This window comes from Hyperolius riggenbachi, chromosome 4 (assembly GCF_040937935.1).
Source record: "Hyperolius riggenbachi isolate aHypRig1 chromosome 4, aHypRig1.pri, whole genome shotgun sequence".
Lineage (NCBI taxonomy): Eukaryota > Metazoa > Chordata > Amphibia > Anura > Hyperoliidae > Hyperolius > Hyperolius riggenbachi.
This window is the reverse complement of record NC_090649.1, coordinates 487361331-487382175: the sequence shown is the minus strand read 5'-3', so window position 1 is coordinate 487382175 and position 20845 is coordinate 487361331. Positions and strand designations below refer to the sequence as shown.

The 20845-nt window shown below is 46.8% G+C and overlaps 2 protein-coding genes across 4 annotated transcripts in view; one reads left to right on the top strand and one right to left on the bottom strand.

The window, feature by feature from the left end:
• Positions 1-5569, bottom strand: part of ABCG8 (ATP binding cassette subfamily G member 8) — a 55174-nt gene extending 49605 nt beyond the window's left edge. For 2 of the 3 annotated variants that reach the window (XM_068233010.1, XM_068233012.1), the window contains exons 1-2: positions 5492-5569; positions 2237-2345 (exon numbers count right to left, since the gene is read on the bottom strand). In XM_068233010.1, coding sequence (XP_068089111.1) covers positions 2237-2345; positions 5492-5532 — 150 coding nt within the window. In that variant the 5' untranslated portion in view covers positions 5533-5569. Of the gene's footprint in view, positions 1-2180; positions 2346-5491 lie in introns of those variants that run through there. The other variant, XM_068233014.1, reaches the window with a different exon arrangement.
• The window catches only part of ABCG5 (ATP binding cassette subfamily G member 5), a 53186-nt gene that overhangs the window by 12198 nt on the left and 20143 nt on the right, over positions 1-20845 (top strand). The window contains exons 3-7 of the mRNA XM_068233015.1: positions 6031-6152; positions 6904-7040; positions 7996-8094; positions 13991-14123; positions 16144-16283. Coding sequence (XP_068089116.1) covers positions 6031-6152; positions 6904-7040; positions 7996-8094; positions 13991-14123; positions 16144-16283 — 631 coding nt within the window. The remainder of the gene's footprint in view (positions 1-6030; positions 6153-6903; positions 7041-7995; positions 8095-13990; positions 14124-16143; positions 16284-20845) is intronic.

Genomic DNA, 20845 nt, shown 5'->3' with positions numbered 1-20845 from the left:
GGTTTAGGCACCATCAGGGGAGTCTTAGGTTTAGGCACCAACACGGGGGTCTAGGGGTTAGGGGTAGGTACAGGGAGGGTTACTTACTAATTTTTTTTAAACGTTATTATACGTTTCACTTTTTAAACGGAAGATTAACGTTTTCACAATTGCCAATTTCATGCACATTATTTAATGATTTATAACTTTATAAAACATTATTTTTAAACGAAATATAGTACATTATATTTTTAAACGTTATCCATGTTTATCGTTTAAAACCCGGCGCCCTTTTTTCCCAGCGCCCCTTTTTAACATACGCAGGTAGAAGCAGCAGCAGAGCAGAGAGAGACTGAAAAAGATCAGCTGAAAGTAGAGCTGATGCTGCCCCCTAAGGTCTATTGCCTAATATCACATGATGCAGTTTGCTTCATGGTAGGGCCGGCCCTGTCCGTATTGCATACAATGCCCACACAGTTCAAGGTTCTGTAATTACTTGAAAAAGCTGCTTAGCACTAAGTATTGCCACAACGGAAAGTTCAGAACTTGGTAACCAATTCTCGGTGGAGCTGGGCCACTCCAGCACAACACACCAAAGAAGTAACCAGTACAGCATGCTCATAACAGCAGCATAATGGCAAGCCAGAAAAGTACACAGCAGAGTGTCAGTATAGCAGGTACGTTAAACCCTGCATGCACTTAATGTAGCAGAATGACAGAGCTGTCAGCATGCTAGTGCTACAGTTCCAAACTGCATACAATTTGCATAAAATATTTGCATCACCGAACTCCGTATTCATATCCCACCTCAACTTCTGCAACTCCCTTTGGCCTCCCTTTCACCCGCTAGCCCCCTACAATTCATCATGAATGCAGAAGCCAGACTGATCCATTCTTCCCATCACTCAAACTCCACAACTCCCCTCTGTAAATTCCTCTACTGGCTCCCTATCTGCTCCAGGATCACCTTCACAATTCTGAGCCTGACCTACAAATCTGTACACAAGACCTGCCCAACCTACATCACTAAACTTGTCCACAGAGACCCACCCACCCCCGCCGATCCTACAATGACCTGCGCACCTCCCGCTTCTACGTGAGATTGCATTAATTCTCAAGAGTTGCCCCCACTCTCTGGAACTCTCTTCCACCACCCATCAGATTCACCCCATCCTTCAACATCTTCAAAGAAGCCCTCAAAATGCAACTCTTCAAGATTGCCTAGCCCCCCCCCCCCCCCTTCCCCGCAGCATCGATGCCACAACCCGCTCTGCTGAGCACCTATTATGCATCTCGTACCTACTCCTCCCTTTAGATTGTAAGTCTCTGGTAGGATACTCCTCTCTAGTGTTTCCAGCTTGATCCTGAACCCCCTTCACTGGGTGCCCTTACTGCATACTGACTTGAATTTGAATTATGTGGCTCCTAAAGACTCAAAGACACGTCCAACATCACGCACAAGTAACCACACAACATGACCAACTTCACAAGTTGTGTACACTTCAAATACGTACACACACGCCAACCACGCCAACCAACTACGTAAACAACCATTTCACTTAAATACTTACAAGCTAAATGACAAACTGCACAACATGTCTGCATTCAAAAACAACAAAGTTGTTCAAAAGACTTGTACATACGTTCTAACCTGCATGATAGTTGGGCAGGTGGATCCACCGGTTGGATCTGGCAAACAACCTGTTATCAGTTGGTCATCTGGTTGTTTGCCAGCTGTACACATGCCCAACTGTCTTCCAACAGACCACGTTTAGAAGATAGTTGGGCAAATCGTTTCAATGTGTGTACGAGCCTTTAGATATATAATCTTGTCTCCCTGTTTATCTATTGTGCAGCGCTACATAATATGTTGGTGATTTATAAATACAATAAATAATAATTACGTTTGCATGCCAACAAGAAAAAAATTGCATCTCACGATTATATCTTATCTCCAATGTAGGTAAGCGGATTATTTTGTTTTTTAAACAATGCCTGTAGATTGTGTATTTTTATGCACCTGCGCTGCTTTCCTTTGTCTAGTGTTGTAGCTTTAAATGTCTATTGGACTTTGACCTCTGATCAGTTCATGTGGAAGTGAAATCTGCAGCAATGTGTCCCTGGTAAACTTCTCTAAGCTCATCTAACTCGTACAGGAAAATAGGTTTGCATACTGAAGCGTGCTGTAAAGATCTACAGACCTATCTGCTCACAACTGTCCTGTCTAGAAAAGTTTTGGACTTTACTTGTTCCGTACGTAGTTTGCTCGCAGGTCACAGGTGATGTTGACTGAGCTCCTATCAACAGAGACAGCGAGACACTTTTTGCTTGGATTAGGTGAGGACTGAGGGATGATGAACGCTAGGCTGAAATACACAGAAAAAAATATGGGAGTTTCTCCAAACAACATATTTCAGCAACATTTTTGATGAATTAAGCAAAGTACACAACTCCACTGCGCTCAATCAGTCACGATGTACACACGTTAAATCACCATTGAGTGCTGGTCCAATATGACTCAGGGCCCTTTTCCACCAGCGCGTTTGCGCTGGCTGAATTGCAAAAACGCAAACCGCTAGCGATTTTACAATCGCTACGGTTTGCTTTTTAACATAGGAATCGCGGTAGGTCATTTCCACTACCGCGATTCGTTTTTGCCGGGAACGCGAACGCGCGGCGGAGCGATATTTGCCGCGATTTTGCTATGCGCCGGTAATTGCGATTCAGCAATCGCTAGCGTTCAGCGTGAACGCTAGCGATTGCTAGTGGAAAAGGGCCCTAAGGGATCAGAGTAAAAGAGACAGGTGAAACACAGAAAAAAGAAAAGAGAGGAGCGCTCTCTGGTGTATTATTAACTTTTTAATTGTGCTTCTAAGCGCAAGGCAAAAATAACACTTACAATGTGTATATAAAATCAAAGCTCATCACATAAATGTAGTACGTCACCGCGTCCTGATGTAAACTCAACCGCTTGGTTCGCCTCCGCACTATGGCCAGTACAGCGGGGGAATCCTAGGATTGAAAAGCGCCGGCGGGATCTGGGACACCGAGACTCGGCAGCTGCCCTGCGTCTATTGCGTCATGACGCGTTTCGGCGTTCCACCCCTTCGTCAGATGATGCAATGACGCAAAGGGCATAGTAAAATAGACGGCTGGTTGCCATGGAGCTCTGGCGGCTACGGTGGCCGCCGAGAGGCAAACAGTGTTCAACGCTGCCTGCAACGGAGAATATATCCCGTTGCTAGGCAGTCGGACAGATTATGAGTGGATACAAAATCTGTTAGAACGGTGTGATAGCGGGCGCACCTATTCAATTGAATAATACTTCAGATGAAATGGGTAAAATCCCTGGATTCCCCACATAATTACTACAAGCTAAGGTATATGCCAATAAATGCAAATCGGATCCCGCACTGTATAATACAACATAACTAGATACATTTATCTAGTTAGGCAGGTGCCTAACCCTAACCACTCCACCTCCACTGCCTAACCCTAACCACTCCACCTCCACTGCCTAACCCTAACCACTCCACCTCCACTGCCTAACCCTAACCACTCCACCCTCACTGCCTAACCACTCCACCCTCACTGCCTAACCCTAACCAATCCACCCTCAGTGCCTAACCCTAACCACTCCACCCTCACTGCCTAACCCTAACCACTCCACCCTCACTGCCTAACCCTAACCACTCCACCCTCACTGCCTAACCATAACCACTCCACCTCCACTGCCTAACCCTAACCACTCCACCCTCACTGCCTAACCCTAACCACTCCACCCTCACTGCCTAACCCTAACCACTCCACCCTCACTGCCTAACCCTAACCACTCCACCTCCACTGCCTAACCCTAACCACTCCACCCTCACTGCCTAACCCTAACCACTCCACCCTCACTGCCTAACCCTAACCACTCCACCTCCACTGCCTAACCCTAACCACTCCACCCTCACTGCCTAACCCTAACCACTCCACCTCCACTGCCTAACCCTAACCACTCCACCCTCACTGCCTAACCCTAACCACTCCACCCTCAGTGCCTAACCCTAATCACTCCACCTCCACTGCCTAACCCTAACCACTCCACCCTCACTGCCTAACCCTAACCACTCCACCCTCACTGCCTAACCCTAACCACTCCACCTCCACTGCCTAACCCTAACCACTCCACCTCCACTGCCTAACCCTAACCACTCCACCCTCACTGCCTAACCCTAACCACTCCACCCTCACTGCCTAACCCTAACCACTCCACCTCCACTGCCTAAACCTAACCACTCCACCCTCACTGCCTAACCCTAACCACTCCACCCTCACTGCCTAACCCTAACCACTCCACCCTCACTGCCTAACCCTAACCACTCCACCCTCACTGCCTAACCCTAACCACTCCACCCTCACTGCCTAACCCTAACCACTCCACCCTCACTGCCTAACCCTAACCACTCCACCCTCACTGCCTAACCCTAACCACTCCACCCTCACTGCCTAACCCTAACCACTCCACCTCCACTGCCTAACCCTAACCACTCCACTCTCACTGCCTAACCCTAACCACTCCACCTCCACTGCCTAACCCTAACCACTCCACCTCCACTGCCTAACCCTAACCACTCCACCTCCACTGCCTAACCCTAACCACTCCACCTCCACTGCCTAACCCTAACCACTCCACCTCCACTGCCTAACCCTAACCATTCCACCCTCACTGCCTAACCCTAACCATTCCACCCTCACTGCCTAACCCTAACCACTCCACCCTCACTGCCTAACCCTAACCACTCCACCCTCACTGCCTAACCCTAACCACTCCACCCTCACTGCCTAACCCTAACCATTCCACCCTCACTGCCTAACCCTAACCATTCCACCCTCACTGCCTAACCCTAACCACTCCACCTCCACTGCCTAACCCTAACCACTCCACCCTCACTGCCTAACCCTAACCACTCCACCCTCACTGCCTAACCCTAACCACTCCACCCTCACTGCCTAACTCTAACCACTCCACCCTCACTGCCTAACCCTAACCACTCCACCCTCACTGCCTAACCCTAACCATTTCACCCCCACTGCCTAACCCTAACCCTGTGCCTAATTTAACCTACTCCCTGCCGCACAGATGGCAATGCTAAAAGCCACAATAAGCGGCAAGGAGGTTAAATTATGGTGCCAAATAAATGGCTTTTACTGTTGCCGACTATGGCAGCACTATTTTTATTAGCATTCGTCCTGCGCTATTTTTATCTGCTCCCCAAGGCTTTGACCAATTCATGCAGGGAAGCATTCAGGGCATCACAGGGGGGACTGCTGTATGGGGCCCGAGTGAATCTGGGGCCTGGTGAACAGTGCCACACACAGGCCCCAGCTGCAGTCTGTATCTGTCCGTGTCCTTCTGGCTGCCTATTAATGTGGTGAGAGGTGCCGGGAGGCTCATCCAGGAGTTACCTTAGTCAGTTAGTGATTAAATTAAACCTGAAATGAATGGGAGAAAATGATTTTTACTTACCCGGGGCTCCTCCCAACCCCTTGTAGTGTGAAAGGTGCCATAGGAAAGTATGGGCATTACTTTGAAAATCAGTTGTCCTTTCAGTTATAACTGAGAGCAACTGATTACTTGTAAACGGGGCCTTACAGTCTTAACGAACTGAGCATGGGCAGAACCCTCCCAGCCAATGGGAGGGTGTGAAAAGTGGTCACATGGACATTAGTGTATTCAGGCCTTCAAATATTGTGATTTGCCATGTGGGAACCGAGGGGAGTGAGGGGGGCCCAGTAGGTTTGCCCAGTATGGGGCAATGTATGGGTCAGGAGAAGGAAAGGTGTGAGGTGTCTGCATCAATGAATCATCCAAATGCAAATATTTATAAAACTATAAAATGCTGCCCAGTATGGGGCCCAAACATTTCTGATGGCGATCCTGAATCAATGTCATATTAATGTAACGTTTTAACGTTTTAGCTTATTCATTACTCAACAAAATGGCACTTTGAGAAGTTTTCCTGTGAAATCTGAATTTTCACTTATTTCTGAACTCTCTACCCTTAGGCATCGAGTTGGGCCGTGGTGGGACATACAGTCTTATTACAACAAGTGGACAAGGCAGATATTGAGAGATGTTTCCTTTTACATGGAAAGTGGACAAATCATGGCAATATTAGGAAATTCTGGTAAGCGCCACAATCTAATTTATTTAATTTGAAGCATAACTGCCATACACTGACCACACCTATCACACTTTTTAAGATATTCCACGTTTTTTGTTTTTTTATATATTTAAATCTACTTTTTAAGTTATTAGTGTGTTTGGCACTGTACATACCCATGTCTATCTCATCATGTCACATGTCACCTCAGGTATCCTTTAATGATGTGAGATCTGAGGAGATGAGTGCTCATATTTAAAGAGGAACCTTAATCCAGGATTGAACTTTATCCAAATCAGTAGCCGATACCCCCTTTCCCACAGGAAATCTTTACCCTTTCTTGAATAGATCGTCAGGGACCTCTGTGTGGCTGATATTGAGTTGAAATCTCTCCCACAGTGTAATGTCAGGGCCACGGCCCTGTCAGTTTCCTGTCTGTGGACCTTGTTGCATTGTGGGAAATGACAAGAAAGCAGTATATATATATATATATATATATATATATATATATATATATGTGTGTGTGTGTGTATAGGATCCATGTAGAAATGAATGGGCTGGACTTTAGTCAAATGTCACAAGTTTTTTTTGACCTACCTAATAGGCTGTGATTATCTCCGACTCCCGATTGCAAGGTGGCCACTTCTGCATCCATTTTCCAAACAACTTGTTTATTTAAATATGTGAATTGAAACACCATGAGCTGTTTGGTCAGTGCCATGATTGACGAGATAAGGGTAGTAGTCCATTTTCAATAATTACTTATTGTCTGTAGGCTCTGGGAAGACGACGCTATTGGATGCGATCTCAGGGAGAATTGGAAAGAAAGGAGCGTTGCTCGGTGAGGTTTATGTGAATGGATCCCAGCTAAGGAAAGAACAATTTCAAGACTGCTTCTCCTACGTCCTACAGGTACTGATCATGATAGCAAAGGAGTGACTTATTAAGTTTAAGATGAAACATCCATTTAGTATTGTTGGCAATATCAACAGAATTAAACTGCAGTACAGTAAAGCAACCACAAGATGTCACTGTGCATGCAAAGTGCTGCAATGATCTCTAAGGTATTGTGATTTGAACCAGTGTGGTTTGAAATAAAAATCTTTACGGTGTGCGTGACTAGGGGTGTTGACGGACATGATTAAGGGCATGGCAGGGGCGTGGCTTAAAGAGGAGCTGTTAGGTAAGGGGTCTCAGAGAAAATAAACACATATATCAGTAGCTAAAGATTGGCTGTACTTACATTACATATGCATTTCACTGTCCACGTTTGGATTTCACAGAATTTTTATATAGTATATGCAGAGATTGATGCTCCTGACAGCTCATGGCAGGTTCCATGTTTGTCTGTCGTCCTATAAAGCCAAATGTGTCGTCATGTCCTGCCTGCTTCCTGATCACAGAAAAGCTCGTACTGAATAACACAGTGTGCAGTGAATATTAATTAGCCATGTGGCTAGGAACAATAGCGGACTCCTGCAGTGTACTCTGCCCGGAGATTTATCAGTGCTATGCGCTGGACTGATTACAAGCTGCTGAAACTCTATCCTGTAACGTCTCATTAGCAGCCGAGGGGAGGGCCCCAGAATGCTTTGCAGTATGGTATGCGGCTTGCGTCCTGCTTGGGTCTAACAGCTTTGCTGATAAGCACACATCAAAGGTAAGAGAGATTTTTATCTTCAGTAATGCCTTTTTGGCTTCCTTCTAAACTGTTTAACACAGGAGAATAGAGGTTTAAATTAGCTTCTGCAGCCTGACAGTTGCTCTTTAAGTGTCCCTCTTTCTTATCTCCAAACGTTGGAAGGCATGTATGGCATTTTGTGAATACATGAATACACTAACACTTTTTTATGCTTCCATTCTGCAGCATGACAGTTTGCTGAGCTACTTGACAGTCCGGGAGACATTAACGTACACGGCAATGTTGGCTCTGCAGAAACTCTCCAGAGAGGCCATCCAAGAAAAGGTGGGATTCTCACCATGACTTTCTTACAAAACTCACAAATAGAGAGACGTGATGATGATAAATGTTATCATCACTGTGCCACAATACACACTATGCCTGCTGCACCTGCTAGACTGTCACCAACCCTCTGCAGGAAAAAACAAATACCTATAAAGTTCTGGGGAAAGAAAATAGACCGAAACTACATGCTTAATGGCCCCACGCATGTAGCCGCCTGCGTGCTCAACCTTCTACTATTATCATTTATTAGATGTACTGTATGTAGCGCTAACACATTACGCAGAGCTGGACAATAAATAAGGTTACAGATAATGATAATAGGGATGACACAATTTGTTTGTGCTCCTTCCTTCTGGAAGTGTTGCGAGGGGGTGGGGGGTAGGTTTAGGAATTAAAGCGGAATATAACCCTGCATTTCTACTTTGCTCTAATAGATTATTTACAGCATATTATATACAACCAGCATTTTTTTTTTACTAGAACTGCATTCAAAGGGTTAACACAGGCTTAATGCTGGATCCACACGGTGCGTTCGCGCACTCGATTTCCCGCTCGATTCCCGTCGATTCGTTTATTTCCAACATGTCCGATTTGGATTTCGATGAATCGTTAGGTCGATTTAAATGCAAAGTATGCCAAATCGACCTAACGATCCATCGAAATCCAAATCGGACATGTTGGAAATAAACGAATCGACGGGAATCGAGCGGGAAATCGAGTGCGTGAACGCACCGTGTGGATCCAGCATTAGAAGCTTCCCTGCCTGCAGAGCTGGCCGCTTCTGAAACTTTACATAATGTTATCTTGTGTTTAATTGTATCAAGTGAGAAATGTAAACAAAGCCTTCTCTCACACTGCGGGGTCCCCTGAACAAAGTCAGACAAGCAGAAATGCTTTCTGATGCTTTCTGATTAAGTCAGACCATGAATAAAGCAGTTATAAATAAAATGCAAAGTCAGCTCTCAGAGTAAAATTAGTGTACTTTAGGAATGTATAATTTCTAAATGAATAGTAATTCTTATGCACAAAAGCAAATATGATAACCGTCTGGCATATAAAAAGTAGGAAAACATGATTTTATTGAGTATCATGTCAGGGTTTTATACCGCTTTAAGGAGGCAGTGTGTGCAGGGGTTTAGGGGTTTAGGTTGGTAGTGTATGCTGGGGGGGTGGGGAGTTTAAGTCTAGGCATTAAGAAGGTAGTGTGCGTGGGGGGGGGGGGGGGGGCTTAAAGAGAAACAGTAACCAAGAATTTAACTTCATCCCAATCAGTGGCTGATACCCCCTGTCCCATGAGAAATCTTTATCTTTTCACAAACAGATTATCAGGGAGGTCTGTATGGCTGATATTGTGGTGGAACCCCTCACACAATTTGATGTCAGGACCATGGTCCTGACAGTTTCCTCTCTGTGAACCTTTTTGCATTGTGGGAAATATAACAGCTGCTTCCAACTGCCAGAAAACGAAGCAACATCTCCTTCCACTGACATCACTTGCCGGCAGTAAAATTGTCACCATGTGATAAATGTCAGAATGTAAATCAGGGAGAGGAAAGATTTACAATGAGCAAACACTGACTAAATCATTTATACATAATTATTGTAAAAATGAAGCACTTTTTTTATTACATTATTTTCACTGGAGTTCCTCTTTAAGGTTAAGCGTCGGGTGGGAGGGTTCTGTGTAAGAGTAGGTTAGGGGTTTAGCCATATTAATATATTGGTATTTAATACCGGTATTGTACACTTTAATATTGAAATATATCTGTATTAAATACCAGTATTTTACTTTGTCCCTCTTTCAGGAATGATGTACGGATCTATGTAAATATATGTATTTCTCTACTTTATCCACATCCTGTATACTGATATATTGCTTATTTCGCAAGTGATAATATGAAGGAAAGCTAATGATTATAGAAAAAGCCTGTGTAGTTTGAATTATGAAACTACTTCTTTTGCTCATGATATCTTTCTGGTACGTGAGACTAGAAGTGTGGTGGGGGCGTGGTTAGAGGTCTTTATCTCTGCAGTTGGTAGGTATGGGTATGTGTCCCTTCCCCCAGTGTCCTGGCAGTGCCTCTATACATACATTGTAAATGAAGGGCATACAGATAATGGCTGATAGTGCCTGGAACTGCTCTTCCTGTCATTAAAGTCTATTTTCTAGTCCACCTGTGTTATCGGTGGCAGTTATTTACGGCAGTGCCTGACACTACGGCCCATGTACAGATAAATGACTCTGATAAACGTATAGAGAGCTTACTGTACACAACATGTACATCTTTATTGTCGGTGTGATTCTACATTCAAAGGTCGGGTGACATATGACAGATGGCAGCGGGTTCACCACTTATACAACCACCGAGTGCGGACAGTCATGTGATGGTTTTATCTACATTGCATATAATGGGCTTCCTTGTCTCACCTATCACTGATAACATACCAATAGCTAAGGGCTCTTTCACATCAGCCAACATGTGCAGGAGCGGTTCTCCTGCACGCGTTGTCTGCCTGCGGCGTGTCGTCGGGTATCTGCGGTGCGACGCAATCAGCGGCGGTAGCTGGTAATTAAACCCGACGGAAAACGCCGGCTCGGAGGAAAAACTGCGCCCGGGTTCGTCGGAACCGCAACGCATCGAAAAGCAGCGTCGGGTGTGAAAGGTAAAATGAAAGTCTATGGACTTTCATCTTACCTTGGTTAACGCAAACGTTAGCCGTTTGCGTTAACGCTCAAAATCGCCGCAAGTGTGAAAGAGCCCTAAGGGTTCTTCCTACAACTCAAGCACTAGGCCTCAGTTCCCTGGACAGTTGATAGACAGTGAAATGACTCTCAAACTCTCACAACTGCTTCCTGGCAACTGCTCACTGCTGCCTGGTAACTGCTCACTGCTGCTTGGCAACTGCTCACTGCTGCCTGGCAACTGCTCACTGCTGCCTGGCAACTGCTCACTGCTGCCTGGTACCTGCTCACTGCTGCCTGGCAACTGCTCACTGCTGCCTGGTAACTGCTCACTGCTGCCTGGTAACTACTCACTGCTGCCTGGCAACTGCTCACTGCTGCCTGGTAACTGCTCACTGCTGCCTGGCAACTGCTTGCTGAGCACACAGTTCAACTGTCCATGTTAAAAAGGCAAAGTGACACTGAAAAAAAAAAGTGACACTGAAGTGAAGAAAAAGTTATGATGTAATGAATTGTATGTGTAGTACGGATAATCAATAGAACATTAGCAACAAAGAAAATATTCTCATATTTTTATTTTCAGTTATATAGCTTTTTATAACATTGCATCATTCTGTCATATTTGCAATTACAAACCACACTCTATATTTTAAACTATGAAACAGAGCAGATCCAATGACACTTTGAACTCCCCTGCAAGAAAACCTGAACTGAAGCTGCCCCTCGTAGCCTCTTTGATGTATAAGTGCTTCAGAACCTTTAAGTTGGGTCAGAGAGCTCAGAGAAGCTCTTTTGCATAGATAACAACTGAAGTTTCTAAACTCTTCCTGTAATGGAAACAATATTAGACTTATATCTTTGCTCCTAATGTTCTATTTCTTAGCTGTACTACACATACAATTCATTACATCATAAGTTTATTTTCACTTCAGATTCCCTTTAAAGTGCCCATTAATGGTACAATCTCTTGAACTATCGACTGCATTACTGATTAGATTGGGTACCATTAACCTTCCTAACGTTAAGGGCGATCCTGACTTGTACTAAAAAAATAGCTACAATCGGTAAGGACGAGTCAGGCTTGACAAGTTATTGCAATTAATACAATTACTCACCTGCGCTGTCGCTGGCGTGCGAAACCCCTCGCCGGCACCTTGCGGCTACCTTGAGCGCGCATTCCCATCTTCTACTTGGTGATCCCCAGCGACGATCTCATCTTCTTCCGCCTTCCTCACTTCGTCTCCCCCGGCGATCATGCCCCCCGTGTGTCCCTCTGATGATGCTGTGTGCGCCCCCTGGTGTCAGCCACACGCAACATCATCACTTTAGGCGGCAAATTCAATTTTTCTTGTATTGGATTTAACACAAACATCTGTATTGGATCCAATATAAAAAAAAAATCAAAGTGTAAAAAAGAAAAGAAAAAGAAAAAAAAAGCTACTATAGCGCCTTAGCAGCAAATAATAAAGTAATATATTTTTTTAAAGGGTAAAAAAATAATAAAAAAATGCTTTTTTGTGCTTTTTTTATATTGTACACATGCTTGCAACTTGCAAGAGGTCCACAAAAATACTTACAATATAAAGAAACACTTTAAAAAAATGTACTGCTTTTCGAAGAAAAATTGCAGGGAAAATAAACGCCGGGGAGGTTAATGGTGATAAGCGATGACCATTCGAGCGAACGTTCCAGCAACCTGAATTTTCTTTTTCTTTTGGTCTTATTGGATTGCCTATCATTTTTCCTCTGTTGGTACACACTTTTTTCCTGGCGCCCTTATTTGATGTATGCCTCAATGGAACGTGTGCTCTGCTAAAAGTCTTCTCCTCACACTCACTCCAGATGACCCCCCCCCCCACTTCAGGACTTTACATGCGCCTCACCCCTTTTTTTGGAACTCCATCAGAAAATCAGTGTGACACACTCCACCTTGTTAAATCTTTAACCCTCCTGGCGGTTTATAACAATCCGCCAGGGGGCAGCAAAGCCGGGGTTTTTTTTGGTTTTTTTTTTTCATGTAGCGAGACAAGGTCTTGCTACATGATAGCCGCTGCTCGGCGGCATCCCCCCCGATAGCGATCGGAGTTTAGGAGATCCCGTTCATAGAACGGGATCTCCTGGAGGGCTTCTCCCGTCACCATGGCGACGGGGCGGGATGACGTCACCGACGTCGTGACGTCAAAGGGGACTCCGATCCACCCGTCAGCGCTGCCTGGCACTGATTGGCCAGGCAGCACACGGGGTCTGGGGGGGGGGGGGCTACGGTGCGACGGATAGCGGCGGATTGGCGGGTAGCAGCAGCGATCGGATTGCACACACAGCTAGCAAAGTGCTAGCTGCGTGTAGCAAAAAAAAATTATGCAAATCGGCCCAGCGGGGCCTGAGCGGTGCCTTCCGGTGGCATAGCCCGAGCTCAGCTCGGGCTTACCGCCAGGGAGGTTAAAGGACACCCGAGGCAAAAATAAACAAATTAAATAAACAATTGTATCTATCTTCCTTCTCCTAAAAATTACTTTTTAAGATTTTCCACAGTTTTATTTTATGTTTAAATCTACTTTTTAAGTTTTAACTGTTTTATTGTTACTGTTCTAAAAAAAAAACTTCAACTTAAACTAAAAAAAAAAAAAAAATTACAATTAAAAAATAACAAAAACATAAATAGTTACCTAAGGGTCTGAACTTTTTTTTAATATGCATGTAAAGAGGGTATACAACAAATATTTTTTTAATTATATGCTTGTAAATAGTGATGGAGGCATAACTAAAAAAAAACAAACCTTTATTTCCAAATAAAATATTGGCGCCATACATTGTGATAGGGACATACTTTAAATGGTGTAATAACCTGGACAAATGAGCAAATAAAATATGTGGGTTTTAATTATGGTAGCATGTATTATTTTAAAGCTATAATGGCTGAAAACTAAGAAATAATGATTTTTTTTCAAAAAAATTTTCTTAACATTCCTGTTAAAATGCATTCACAGAAAAAAAAAATTCTTAGCAAAATGTAACACCCAAAGAAAGCCTAAAACAAGATATAGATCAATTAATTGTGATAAGTAGTGATAAAGTTATTGGCGACTGAATGGGAGGTGAAAATAGATTGGATGCATAAGGTGAAAAACGACTGAAGGCTGAAGTTGTTAAACTCCAGCTCTTCAGATACGGTTATGTAATGATGAAGAACATTTCTGTTCCTGGGTATTTCAGGTGGAGTCAGTCATGGCTGAGCTGAGCCTCACGGACGTAGCAGATGCACTGATAGGTGGACGCACCTTCAATGGCATTTCCAATGGAGAGCGGCGACGAGTGTCTATAGCAGCCCAGCTAATTCAGGACCCCAGTGAGTACATGTCCTGATAATAGATGTCATCTAATGTCTATGGGGGCCTCTATGGCTCTGGATAGCCTGCTATACTTATCTACAGTATATAAATAAACAAGCAATGCTCACAGGAAATTATAGTGATTAAGATTTTTTTTTTTTTTTAAGATGACACTATGTAGAATATAGTAAGAAATTGGTGGCGCTCCTAATCAGTAGGGATGGCCCAGCCTTGGAGAACTCGGGGAGAAGCATGTGATCAGTTTGATCAGCTGATAGATTTGTAAGGCTCTGATTTGCTGGTCATAAGCATGTGTTAAACCAGGAAGTCATCACAGCAAATTAGAGGCTTACAAATCTATCAGCTGATCAAACCTATCACATGCTTCTCCATGAGTTCTCCTAGGCAGGGCCAGCTCTACTAGTCAGGCTGCATCTGAAATAACTACCAACAGAGTCGTGCAGAGCCCCCTAGAGGTTAAATACACATTTTGTATTCAAAACATATTGTTTACATAATTGTTTTGTTTCCTACTCCCCCCTTCCTCCGAAAAAAAAATGTTTAAACCATTTTATGGCCAGATGTTCCAAGTTCACACTATGTGTTTTAATGTGAAGTTAGGGTCTCTTTCATGAGGATACCTAATGGCGGTGCAAGAGTCTAGCACGGAACACTCTGTGCGCAAACTGTTTATGGAAGCTAACGTCCTCCATTTGCTGCATATGTTTTGAATGCAAGTTGTGTAATGTGCCCATAATTGGGCTCTGCACATCCATGTAGTTGGTCAATCAGCTGTAGCCTGCCTTGGGAAGTTCTCCCACCTCCTCCTGCTGTACTTATCAGTGTTCTCCCCAGGCTCTTTTAGCTGGGTGCTCCACCCAGCTAGTTTTGGTGAGCACCCGGCTGTCACCAGCTCACCTGCTCTAATGCTGTAAGCAGAGATGCGCACAGAAGCACCGTCCTGCATTCTCTAATCTCACCCGGCTACTTTTTCATGCCACACGGCTGGAAAAAATTCTGAGGAGAACACTGCTTATAATATAAATGAATGTCATCACACAGTTAATCACGCATGCACACAATTTCTAATTCATGGATTTGGCAATTTCAGTTATACTCATTCATTAGAGCCACACAAAACTAAACACGTTTGCCTGGAGTGACACCTTAAAGTGGACCTGAACTGTTGCACATGACAGAAGGAGAACATACAGGAATGCACCCTGTATGTATCTAGAGAGTGTTTCATTGTGGGAATAAATGGCAATCAAGCAATACACCCTTGCCAGTCAACAGTACAGATAATGACCTGCGAGCACACAGTGTATCAAACAACATAAACAAAAATGAGACGCAAATGTCATTCATTTTTTGATCTAACTTGTATTGTTTAAAGGGATACTGTAGGGGGTCGGGGGAAAATGAGCTGGGGCTTCTAATGGTCCCTCGCAGACATCATGTGTTGGCGCAGCCACTCCCCAATGCTCCGGCCCCGCCTCCGGTTCACTTCTGGAATTTCTGACTTTAAAGTCAGAAAACCACTGCGCCTGCGTTGCCGTGTCCTCGCTCCCGCTGATGTCACCAGGAGTGTACTGCGCAGACACAGACCATACTGGGCCTGCGCTGTGCGCTCTTGATGACAGCAGCGGGATCGAGGACACGGCAATGCAGGCGCAGTGGTTTTCTGACTTTAAAGTCAAAAATTCCAGAAGTGAACCGGAGGCGGGGCCGGAGCATCGGTGAGTGGCTGCGCGGGCACAGGATGTCTGCGGGGGACCATTAGAAGCCCCGGGTAAGTTCAGCTCATTTTCCCCCGACCCCCCTACAGTATCCCTTTAACTTCTTACTTTAAGATTTATGCCCCCACCTCCCGTTTAAGCGGGGTCAAGCCACATAGGGAGAAGCGTGCATGTGGAGGTAGATTGGGGCATTGGAGCTGATTAGTGGGTGGATATTCCTACAGGCCTGACATACTGTTCACCATGTAGTATACAGTAATAATGGAATTTCAACATCCAACTTTCCTTTCCCTAACAGAGATAATATTGCTCGATGAACCCACTACGGGTTTGGACGCGATGACAGCAAACCATATCGTGGAGCTGCTATCTGAGCTGGCTCGTAAGGACAGGATAGTTATCATCTCCATTCACCAGCCCCGTTCAGAACTCTTCAATGTAAGTAAACAACTGTTGGGTGTTTCTTGCTTTGCTCCTAATCAACATCCTAATCTTGTCCAATGGAAAACAATCATCTCAACTCCAATGAGTTCTGGTTCATCATGAGCTTGCTGGTTAGTCTGTACCTCTCGGTGTTACAAGCCCTACTGCATAGAGCCAAATTAATCCGTGTCATGCACTGATGAGAATCAAACAATCCGAAACAGTTTGTATGCATGTGTGATTATTATGGCTCAGTACAAATTAACAAGCTGACACATCATTGCATTCCAGCGGTTCTGGAGGTGTGTTTAGCTTCTAAGGGCAACAATGGTTAATTTGCATATATTCAGCAGTGCTGCACTGGGAGACATCTCAAGCTCAATTCAACCTGAATTATCACAAATTCTTTCTGTTTTAAGAAAGCAAACTTTTGTTTATCTCACATATAAGAAACCATACCTTATGGCTGCCAAATAACAACACTAAACGTAAACATTAGCAGCACCATTTTTAGCAAACAATCCTACTTCCGATAACATCATTCAGGTGGAAAGAAGAGATTGTATTTAATCGATCCACATCACTAATGAATCCAACTTGCAATCGTATCTCCACCAGTTGTGATCATATCTGTAAAAAGAGCCCGCCAAGTGGAACGATCACCTAGGATAAAACTCGGGAGGAAAAGTAATTTGAATAGGGGCCCCAGAGGGCTAATGGAAGCACGTGATCAAAGTTGCAGAAAATAAAAAAAATAAAAAGTTAGATACACACCTAAGGAGGGAAGGTTCTGGATTCCTCAGAGCCTTCCCGTTCCTCCTTGTGTCCCCTCATTCTACAGCCCAGCGTAGTTTTCCTCAACCAGTTCAAACCTCCAACTTAAAGTAATTGGGTATCGCTATAAAAAAAAATTACTTACCTAAGGAGAGAGAAGGCTCTGGGTCCTATAGAGCCTTCTCACTCACCTACCAGTCCCCTCTGTTTAGCGGTGGCTCCTCCGTTTGAATCCCCCACTGCGGGGGACTTCAGAAGTCTTCGAGAGCCGAGTTCTGCTGAAGACAGGCGGCTCTATACTGCGCATACACGAGTGCGCGAGAGAGGGTGCTGGCACATGCGTAGTATGGCAGGGCCCGTGTTCGGGACCACTTGGGCTCCCGAAGACTTCCAAAGCCTCCCTTCGGCGGCAGAGAGAACAGTATTTGAACAAACTGGTCGAAACTGCTACCGGGGAGCCAGAGCTGGACCGGGAGAGGAGCTGGAAGGCTCTATAGGACCCAGAGATTTCTCTCTCCTTAGGTAAGAATCTGGCTTGTTTTTTTTTTTCTATAGTGATTCCCATTCACTTTAAATGTCGAAGAGGCCTTTGAGTCTCTTTGGAAGGCCAGGAAGTAGTCGGGTCTCCGAGGACTTGTGCGTGCGCAGTACGGAGCTGCTCATCTTTGTAAGTACTTGAAGACCTGAGTACTTCCGAGGAGACCCGAAGAGGCAGATAGGGGGAGATTTGAATGGGGCCCGACGGTGGAATGAGAGGAAGCAGAGAGGAACAAGAAGTCTGTAAGGGATCCAGAGCCTTCCCTCCACTTAGGTATCTATTTTTTTTTTTTTAAAGTTACAGTTGTCCTTTAAGTGCAGGATGGGGGTGGCCTGTTGGAAGTAGTAAGGGTAAAATTACAAACATGAACAGCACTTTTTAAGAGCTTGTGATTTGTAAAGCTCTTGCTTATGTAATACAAATGGGCAAGAGCGGTACTTCAATCAAGCAACGTGAATCATGTGCTTCAGGGCGGCAACAATTAGAGGGCGGCAAGAGGCAGCTCCCCTTCCCAGATGTTCCCCTCCTCGCACTCCCCATCTCCCCCTCCTTAGATGCGCAGTGTCGCTTCACTCACCTGATCTCAGCGTTCCAGCGATAGGATCTCCATCTGCCTGTGCAGCACATACCTGGCATCCTGGGGATCAGATGCTGTGGGCCAGCAGGGAGGAGGTGCTATGGGAGGAGGTGTAGCACATACCCGGCATCCTGGGGATCAGATGCTGCAGGCCAGCAGGGAGGAGGTGCTATGGGAGGAGGTGCAGCACATACCCGGCATCCTGGGGATCAGATGCTGCGGGCCAGAAGGGAGGAGATGCTATGGGAGGAGGTGCAGCACATACCCGGCAGCCTGGGGATCAGATGCTGCGGGCCAGCAGGGAGGAGGTGCTATGGGAGGAGGTGCAGCACATACCCGGCATCCTGGGGATCAGATGCTGCGGGCCAGCAGGGAGGAGGTGCTATGGGAGGAGGTGCAGCACATACCCGGCATCCTGGGGATCAGATGCTGCAGGCCAGCAGGGAGGCGATGCTATGGGAGGAGGTGCAGCACATACCCGGCATCCTGGAGATCAGATGCTGTGGGCCAGCAGGGAGGAAGTGCTATGGGAGGAGGTGCAGCACATACCCGGCATCCTGAGGATCAGATGCTGCGGGCCAGCAGGGAGGAGATGCTATGGGAGGAGGTGCAGCACATACCTGGCATCCTGGGGATCAGATGCTGCGGGCCAGCAGAGAGGAGATGCTATGGGAGGAGGTGCAGCACACACCCGGCATCCTGGGGATCAGATGCTGCAGGCCAGCAGGGAGGAGGTGCTATGGGAGGAGGTGCAGCACATACCCGGCATCCTGGGGATCAGATGCTGTGGGCCAGCAGGGAGGAGGTGCTATGGGAGGAGGTGCAGCACATACCCGGCATCCTGGGGATCAGATGCTGCAGGCCAGCAGGGAGGAGGTGCTATGGGAGGAGGTGCAGCACATACCTGGCATCCTGGAGATCAGATGCTGCAGGCCAGCAGGGAGGAGGTGCTATGGGAGGAGGTGCAGCACATACCCGGCATCCTGGGGATCAGATGCTGCAGGCCAGCAGGGAGGAGATGCTATGGGAGGAGGTGCGGCGCATACCCGGCATCCTGGGGATCAGAGGCTGCGGGCCAGCAGGGGGGAGATGCTATGGGAGGAGGTGCAGCACATACCCGGCATCCTGGGGATCAGATGCTGCGGGCCAGCAGGGAGGAGATGCTATGTGAGGAGGTGCAGCACATACCCGGCATCCTGGGGATCAGATGCTGCGGGCCAGCAGGGAAGAGATGCTATGGGAGGAGGTGCAGCACATACCCGGCATCCTGGGGATCAGATGCTGTGGGCCAGCAGGGAGGAGGTGCTATGGGAGGAGGTGCAGCACATACCCGGCATCCTGGGGATCAGATGCTGCGGGCCAGCAGGGAGGAGGTGCTATGGGAGGAGGTGCAGCACATACCCGGCATCCTGGGGATCAGATGCTGTGGGCCAGCAGGCAGGAGATGCTATGGGAGGAGGTGCAGCACATACCTGGCATCCTGGGGATCAGATGCTGCGGGCCAGCAGGGAGGAGATGCTATCAGAGGAGGTGCAGCACATACCCGGCATCCTGGGGATCAGATGCTGCGGGCCAGCAGGGAGGAGATGCTATGGGAGGAGGTGCAGCACATACCCGGCATCCTGGGGATCAGATGCTGCAGGCCAGCAGGGAGGAGATGCTATGGGAGGAGGTGCAGCACATACCCGGCATCCTGGAGATCAGATGCTGTGGGCCAGCAGGGAGGAAGTGCTATGGGAGGAGGTGCAGCACATACCCGGCATCCTGAGGATCAGATGCTGCGGGCCAGCAGGGAGGAGATGCTATGGGAGGAGGTGCAGCACATACCTGGCATCCTGGGGATCAGATGCTGCGGGCCAGCAGAGAGGAGATGCTATGGGAGGAGGTGCAGCACACACCCGGCATCCTGGGGATCAGATGCTGCAGGCCAGCAGGGAGGAGATGCTATGGGAGGAGGTGCAGCAGAGCCGGGACAAGGTCCTCCAGCACCCAAGGCTGAGACACCAAAGTGCGCCCCTCCATCCCTCCCACTCCAGCCGTCACACACTGATTGCTATTAGACTAAGAGGGCCACAGGGCCCACAACCTCCCCAACACCTTAATATCTAGTTATCTGGCTTACAGTCACTGCCATGTATCCCCTTTTCTTATTTCTTTCTGCTTCAAACACAATTAGCAATGACAGCTGAATGAATTGTGCGCCCCCTCCTACACTGCGCCCTGAGGCTGGAGCCTCTCCAGCCTATGCCTCGGCCCGGCCCTGAGGTGCAGCATATACCCGGCATCCTGGGGATCAGATGCTGCGGGCCAGCAGGGAGGAGATGCTATGGGAGGAGGTGCAGCACATACCTGGCATCATGGGGATCAGATGCTGAGGGCCAGCAGGGAGAAGATGCTATGGGAGGAGGTGCAGCACATACCTGGCATCCTGGGGATCAGATGCTGCGGGCCAGCAGGGAGGAGATGCTATGGGAGGAGGTGCAGCACATACCCGGCATCCTGGGGATCAGATGCTGCAGGCCAGCAGGGAGTAGATGCTATGGGAGGAGGTGCAGCACATACCCGGCATCCTGGGGATCAGATACTGCGGCCCAGCAGGGAGAAGATGCTATGGGAGGAGGTGCAGCACATACCCGGCATCCTGGGGATCAGATGCTGTGGGCCAACAGGGAGGAGATGCTATGGGAG